The 8,079-nt window shown below is 43.9% G+C and overlaps 1 protein-coding gene across 1 annotated transcript; it reads left to right on the top strand.

Moving 5' to 3' along the window:
* Positions 1–209: 209 nt before the first annotated feature.
* On the top strand, positions 210–7,735 carry Rbm15 (RNA binding motif protein 15). The gene is made up of 2 exons (XM_057793605.1): positions 210–3,306; positions 7,380–7,735. Exons 1-2 carry the CDS (start codon positions 444–446, stop codon positions 7,400–7,402), a joined length of 2,886 nt encoding a protein of 961 aa, XP_057649588.1. The 5' UTR covers positions 210–443; the 3' UTR covers positions 7,403–7,735.
* Positions 7,736–8,079: the final 344 nt, after the last annotated feature.

Here is an 8,079-nt window from a genome sequence, read left to right as displayed (position 1 = left end):
TCTCTCGCGAGATCGGGGAGAGCCAAGTTCTCAGAAAAAAAACAAAACAAAACAAAACAAAAAAAAACCCCAAAACGCCAGAACTGATGTCCAGACTTCCCGAGTAGTGGCTTAAAGGACGTGGTCGCAAGCCAATGAGAGGGAAGAGAAGGTGGGCTCGCTGCGTTCGCCGTGCTAGAAGTACCGTTACAGGGCAGACTTTCGGGCCAATCAACGCCTCCAGGCTTTGGGTCAGGTGACCATGAAGTGCGAGGGGCGGAGCCGCGGCCTGGCGCGAGGAACCGTTAAGATAGACAACGAATATAACCAATGAGGTACTCCGACTCGGGCGTTGGGAACCCAATAACAGCGTCGAGGCGGGCGCCTTCCCGGAGCGCGGGGAGATGTAAAGACGGACAAATAGTTTTTCCAATGAGAAGGCTGACGAGTGAGTTAATGGACCAATGAGGTCTGCGGGGCGGGAGCCTTTGCCGCGGCGGAGTCCAAGATGGCGGCGTGCGAGTCCGCTGTGTGAAACGAGCGCGGGGTGGCGGGTTAGTCAGCTCCGCAGAGACGACCTCCGGCGACCCTCCACCATGAAAGGGAAGGAGCGCTCGCCGGTCAAGCCCAAGCGCTCCCGCGGTGGCGAGGACTCCAGTTCTCGCGGAGAACGGAGCAAGAAGTTAGGGGGCTCCGGCGGCAGCAATGGGAGCAGCAGCGGGAAGGCGGACGGCGGCGGGTCGCGGCGGAGCCTCCACCTGGACAAGTCCAGCAGCCGAGGCGGCAGCCGCGAGTATGACACCGGCGGGGGCAGCTCCAGCAGCCGCTTGCACAGTTACAGCTCCCCCAGCACCAAAAATTCCTCAGGCGGGGGCGAGTCGCGCAGCAGCTCCCGGGGTGGAGGCGGGGAGTCACGTTCCTCCGGGGCCGCCTCCTCCGCGCCCGGCGGCGGGGACGGCGTGGAGTACAAGACCCTGAAGATCAGCGAGCTGGGGTCGCAGCTGAGCGACGAGGCGGTGGAGGACGGGCTGTTCCACGAGTTCAAACGCTTCGGTGATGTAAGTGTCAAAATCAGCCACCTCTCGGGCTCTGGCAGCGGGGATGAGCGGGTGGCCTTTGTGAACTTCCGGAGGCCCGAGGACGCGAGGGCGGCCAAGCATGCCCGAGGCCGCCTGGTGCTCTATGACCGGCCTCTGAAGATAGAAGCCGTGTACGTGAGCCGGCGCCGCAGCCGCTCCCCGTTGGACAAAGATCCCTACCCGCCGTCGTCCAGCGTGGTGGGAAGCTCCGTGGGGAGCCACCGGCACGCCCCCGGAGGAGGCGGCGGTCAGAGGTCACTTTCCCCTGGCGGGGCCGCGCTGGGATACAGAGACTACCGGTTGCAGCAGTTGGCTCTCGGCCGCCTGCCCCCTCCACCCCCACCCCCATTGCCCCGAGAGCTGGAAAGAGAACGAGACTATCCATTCTATGACAGAGTGCGCCCAGCGTACAGTCTGGAGCCCAGGGTGGGAGCTGGAGCCGGGGCCGCTCCTTTCCGAGAAGTGGATGAGATCTCACCCGAGGACGATCAGCGTGCCAACCGGACACTTTTCCTGGGCAACTTAGACATCACTGTGACAGAAAATGATCTAAGAAGGGCTTTTGATCGTTTCGGAGTCATCACAGAAGTGGACATTAAGAGGCCTTCTCGGGGCCAGACCAGTACCTATGGTTTTCTTAAATTTGAGAATCTGGACATGTCTCACAGGGCTAAACTAGCAATGTCTGGCAAAATTATAATTCGGAATCCAATCAAGATTGGTTATGGTAAAGCTACACCCACTACCCGACTTTGGGTGGGTGGCCTGGGACCTTGGGTGCCTCTTGCTGCCCTGGCACGAGAATTTGATCGATTTGGCACCATACGAACCATAGACTACCGAAAAGGTGATAGTTGGGCCTATATACAGTATGAAAGCTTGGATGCAGCTCATGCTGCCTGGACCCATATGCGTGGATTCCCACTTGGTGGCCCAGATCGTCGCCTTAGAGTAGACTTTGCAGACACAGAGCACCGTTACCAGCAGCAGTATCTTCAGCCTTTGCCCTTGACTCATTATGAACTAGTGACAGATACTTTTGGACATCGAGCACCTGACCCTTTGAGGAGTGCTCGGGATAGGACACCACCCTTACTATACAGAGATCGTGATAGGGACCTTTATACTGATTCTGATTGGGTGCCACCCCCACCACCAGTTCGAGAACGCAGTGCTCGTGCTGCAGCTAGTGCTGTGACTGCTTATGAGCCCCTGGATAGCTTGGATCGAAGGAGGGATGGCTGGTCATTGGACAGGGACAGAGGTGATCGGGATTTGCCCAGTAGCAGGGACCAGCCGAGGAAGCGAAGGCTGCCTGAGGAAAGTGGAGGACGGCATCTGGATAGATCACCTGAGAGTGACCGGCCACGAAAACGTCACTGCACTCCTTCTCCTGACCGAAGTCCAGAACTGAGCAGTAACAGAGATCGCTACAACAGTGACAATGATCGGTCGTCCCGTCTTCTTCTTTTGGAAAGGCCTTCTCCAATCAGAGATAGACGGGGCAGTTTGGAGAAGAGCCAGAGTGAGAAGCGAGACCGTAAAAACTCTGCATCAGCTGAAAGGGATAGAAAGCACCGGACAGCTGCTCCCACAGAGGGAAAAAACCCTCTGAAAAAAGAAGAACGGTCTGATGGCAATGCACCCAGTACCAGCACTTCTTCATCAAAGCAGAAACCTCCTTCCCAGAAACAGGATGGAGGGACAGCTCCTGTGGCAGCATCCTCTCCCAAACTCTGTTTGGCTTGGCAAGGCATGCTTCTACTGAAGAACAGCAACTTCCCTTCCAACATGCATCTATTGCAGGGTGACCTCCAAGTTGCTAGCAGTCTGCTTGTGGAGGGTTCAACAGGAGGCAAAGTAGCCCAGCTCAAGATCACTCAGCGTCTCCGTTTGGACCAGCCCAAGTTGGATGAAGTAACTCGTCGCATCAAAGTGGCAGGGCCGAATGGTTATGCCATACTTCTGGCTGTACCTGGAAGTTCTGACAGCCGGTCCTCCTCTTCCTCAGCCACATCAGACACTGCCACCTCTACTCAGAGGCCACTTAGGAACCTTGTGTCCTATTTAAAGCAAAAGCAGGCAGCTGGGGTGATCAGCCTCCCTGTGGGAGGCAACAAAGACAAGGAAAACACGGGGGTTCTTCATGCCTTCCCACCTTGTGAGTTCTCTCAGCAGTTCCTGGATTCCCCTGCCAAGGCACTGGCCAAATCTGAAGAAGATTACCTGGTCATGATCATTGTCCGTGGTGCGTCCTAAAGTCCATGTGTAACTTGTACTTACTACTTTGACATGGTTCCTTGTTTTGTGATATGTAATGGGATACAGCATCAGATAAATTTCTTTCAATTAGTTTAGTTGGTTTTTTTATATCTATATTTTTGTAAACCTCCTTAAAATAGATATTGGGGCAGTTTAGCTATTATTTTGAGTGAAAGGGATGCCCTGAAGGTAGAAAGAAGATGGATTTGCTTTAATTGGAAATTTTTTTTTGTTTTCAGATTTTTTTTTTCTTTCTCAGTCTTGAGTTTAAAAAAAATCCTCAAAATGATAAAACCCACAATTTTTAGAATCATAATTTGGAGAAAAGAGCCTTCTGTACTGAAAAAATAGTTTGGTTGGTATGTAGATAATTCCTATACTAGAAGCATTGATCAGGTATTGCAAAGTTCATTTATTTTAATCAGGTATTGGAGTATTTTTCTTTAAATAGTTTATTCCCAGAAAGTTTGCTTTAACATTTATATCATTAGTTTTTGAGTTTTGTATCCTGTGTTTGTAACAGTAACTGGTAAAAATTGAGACTTGTGTTACAAACCATTTACATCTTAAGATGGTCTGCAAGAAATGAGTAAGTGCTTTTAAAATGAGAATTTTTTTGGTAAGTTAGGTGCACGGTGGTGTTTTTTGTTGCCTTTGAGAGGTGTAGCAAATCTAATTGTGTATACTTAAATCAAAAATGAAGGGTTTTTTTTGTATCCATTTAAGAAATTTCAGTAATAGACTTGTCTGCAGGCTTATATGTAATCCTTTTTATTTTCCTTTGTGGACATTAATCAGACATCTAAATTACACTTTTTTAAAAAAGGTTATTGTAAAATGCCCTTGATATATTTGAAGAAAATTCCTTAAATTTTTATTTTCATATTTAAACAGGAGTAGCGGCATTGCATTGTTGACAGTGTTTTGAATATCTTCAAAATTTAATGTTTAATATTTTGACTGCTGTCTAACTGTAGAGGTTTGAAGTGTCAGTGTTAGAAAATCTTTTTTTTTTTTTTTTTCATTTCCCCGGTACCTGTAATTAAAATAATTTAACTTACTTGCACAAAACTCCCTTTCCCCCACAAATCCTCTCACCCAAAATAAAAAGCTGAGGATAATATGACATCTGGTTCTTAATAAGGGCTTCGGTTAATTTACAATAGTATTTTTTGTTTTATGTGCTCCTCTTGCCGCTACTTGTGATATCTAAGACCATTATTAAATATGATTTTCTTTCTCAGTTTAAGTACTGAGAACTTCAGGTAGGGTCCAGTATTTAGTTATGATTAGGAACTTGCGTTTTTGAATCATGGTCTTTTTTTTTCTATTTTGTGAAAGTGACTACTCAAAGCCTTGCAGAGCCCAAATGTTTTCTTTTTGTTATCAAAGCTGGTAGATTTGAAATAGCATCAATAATAACCCAGAGAAATGTTATATAATTTTTATTTTTCATTGTGACGGGTGTGTAATTTATGTCAATCTGATAGCCCCATTACCTACTACATCATACTTTCATTTTTCACTATGTATTTATAATTTTTATTTTAATTTGGAGGCTTTTGAGAAAAAGAATGTACTAGGCTTATGAGCACAAAGGACCTTGGTGTGCCTGTAGGAAAAATACCTGAAATCTACAACTAAGACTTTTATTGTCTTTTGTTTCCAAAACCAATAGTGGTGTGATATAGACGTCGACTCAGAAGCTGATGAAAGTGTAGTCTGTGCACATGGAGCTTAAGTATAGGTTTTAGTTAGGTAGATAGATTTTTCCAGTTTAAGTAATCTCACTAGCCATTCACCTTTTAGTATTTTGTTGTTGTTGTTGTTGTTAGATAGTTGGGCAAATGATTTTGCTGTTAGAGAGTGAAGTCTGTGACATCTAATTTTACTATTAATCAAATGTGTTGTGATGATTTTCCTTTTTTAGGAACATTGTTGGTTAATAGCATATTGAAGAATATTGATTTTTGCTCCATGTTTGAACCCTTATCTGACACTGCTACATTTTGTTAGATCTAATCAAGTAGTGCTTCAGTGTTTTTGAAACAGTGGCTTGCTGCCATTTCCAAATATATGTATTATGTAAATTAGTTGGGTGCTTACCTACAAAGTGCCATCATCTTATTTGTGTTGCCCACTCCTGTGCAAGTTCATAATATCTGTCAATTGGCCACTTAAACCTTCAGAATTTGATTGAAAGCAGTCTAAAACTGTTTCTAGATCTCATTAGCTGGGTCAGAATCCCATATTGGATATTCTTTTAAAATTTTTAAAATATTTTATGCATATGGCTGTTTTGCCTGCATGTATGTCTATACCACATGCTGGCTGCTCTTCCAGAGGACCCAGGTTTGGTTCCCAACACCTAGTCCCAAGGGATCCTGTACCCTCTTCTGGCCTCTCTGAATACTTCTTTTAACAGCCCTTTTTTCCCCCCTTTTCTTTAATAACTTTAGTACTTTAACTTTTTTTTTTCTTTCCAGAAAGTACAAAAATGAATAGAAAGAAAATTTCTTTTTTTTTTTGGTTTTTCGAGACAGGGTTTCTCTGTGGTTTTGGAGCCTGTCCTGGAACTAGCTCTTGTAGACCAGGCTGGTCTCCAGCTCACAGAGATCCGCCTGCCTCTGCCTCCCGAGTGCTGGGATTAAAGGCGTGCGCCACCACCGCCCGGTGAAAGAAAATTTCTTAAGTATGCTATTTATGTATTAAATATACTGGTAAAAATAAGATAAGACTTAATGATCACAGCTTCAAAGTGTATGGAAACTTAAGCAATCACTCAGCTTCTAGCAAATGGTTCTGCTTAATTGTGGGGTATTGTTTTGCTGGTTGTAATAGGGATTTCTCCTGTAAAGAATTTTTCATACAGAAACCTAAATTTTTAATGTGTACTTTGTACACTACCAAACTGAAGATGAGTTTCTTTTTAGATTTAACCTCTTAAAATGTACATCCTCTGGCTTACATAAGCTTTTGTTATTATTTTGAAGGTTATAGTCACTCTTTGTGACTAACTCACCTAGATCATTTGATGCAAAGCAGTAAAAGTTGTTTTTCATAGTCAGATTTCCAGGTTTATTTAAAACTATGTTCACTGACTACTTTTTCTTTCTTTCTTTTTTTAATTAAGGTAGCTTTTTTTTCCTAGTAAAATTGCTCATTTTGCAGTACAACTTGAACTGTAGTTTGTATCCATATAAGAACCATTTACCAAAACTTCTGTAGTAACAGAATTATGAAATCTTTTATGAAAGAGGGCCTTAATGACTTATGTGGGGAAAAATGGAAGCAATTTCTGCATTTTTTTCCCCCTGTGTTTGCCACAAAGTCTGATTTTTGAAATGGGAGGAAGGTACGAGAACAAAAGCCAGAGTAAGCCCTGCTAGAGTGATATTCTTATGGTGGGAATGATTTCAGGTGTTGATGAGGAGTTCTTCTGTGTATAATTTGAACATAATTGGAAAGTATGAGTCCTGAAGTGTTCTCTGACTGTTTAGTAAACTGTATGTGTGCATTCTTAACACTACTGTCTTTGGTGGCAGAGATAAAGGTGGTTTGTCAATGGCTCTGTAGCTTCGACCCCTTTCTGCAGTCATGGAGTAGTCTATCTCCATATAAGTTACAAAATAGACGTGGAGGGGTAAAAAGTTTGTCTAAATCCATCGGTCTATTGTTACACTTTTAAAGTTACATTTAGAGCAGATGTTGGTTAATTATGAGTTGGTCATAAATTTGCTTTTTCCTGAACATTTGGCCATGTGCTTAGTCAGTTATTTGAGGATAAAGGATATTTCCAGTTCTAAAATCCTTGATGACAGTCTTAAAAAAGTACACATCAAATTCTATTGTTCTACTTGTTATTTGTGTATTCATATAGTAAATTCATTTCAAGGTTTGTGCCAGTGGATATTATTGGTGCTCTTTGAAGTTAAAGTGGACTATCCAGGAAGGTCTTGTTAATACTATGTTCATCTATAATGGCATAGGGGAAATATATATATTTTTAATACTGTAAACGTTTGTACTGAATAACCTTTTTTTCCCCCCTCCCGCAAGCAAAACTGGTGAACAGCGGATGAAGATACGGAATTCAAAGCTCTAATGGACCTTTTTGAAGAGAAGTTGTGGCTTATGTGGAGTTTACATGGGCCTCTGATGGAAGAAAGCTAATCTGTTTAGTATTTTGTGCATTTTACTAAAATGGCAGCTTAACATTGTGTATCTGCTATTGTGATGCCAATGCCGGTGTTTTAAGTGGAAAAATGACCTCTTTGCTTTGTGCTGTGTACACAAGATTTCTGGAAAAGTAAAGAAAAACCCTTTTTATGGCTCACACAGCTTAAAAGTAGCTGTCACTCAAACATGGGCTCACAGTTGAGCTGCTTTTGTTTTATTCTAAATAAATTGTTTCTTTTGAGGAAAATGTTTTTCTGCCTGGAAGTGAATTGACGGCAAACCTTGACCCCTTTGTTTGCAGCGGAGCGGGTACTTGCTGCTGCTCAGATCTTGTATGTCTTGAGCAAGAAGCAGGGAGACCATCAATTTCATTTTGACTATCACGGTGTGTCAATTCTGAAGGATCATAGTGTTACAGTGACCCCCTTTGTTTGCAGTGAAGGGGATCCTTTGCTTCTCGGTCCTCAACAGGATGAGGTTGCTGTTTGCTGGCGTGCAAGAAGCCGGGGCAAGCACTCTAAGCCTCACCAAAGTGCACAAGTCGGGGGCTTTGCTGGTTTGAAGAGCCGGAGTTCCTGAA

The sequence above is a fragment of the Chionomys nivalis genome, chromosome 18 (assembly GCF_950005125.1).
Source record: "Chionomys nivalis chromosome 18, mChiNiv1.1, whole genome shotgun sequence".
Classification (NCBI taxonomy): Eukaryota; Metazoa; Chordata; class Mammalia; order Rodentia; family Cricetidae; genus Chionomys; species Chionomys nivalis.
Note: the sequence above shows the minus strand (reverse complement) of the source record. Positions and strands in the feature narration are given on the sequence as shown.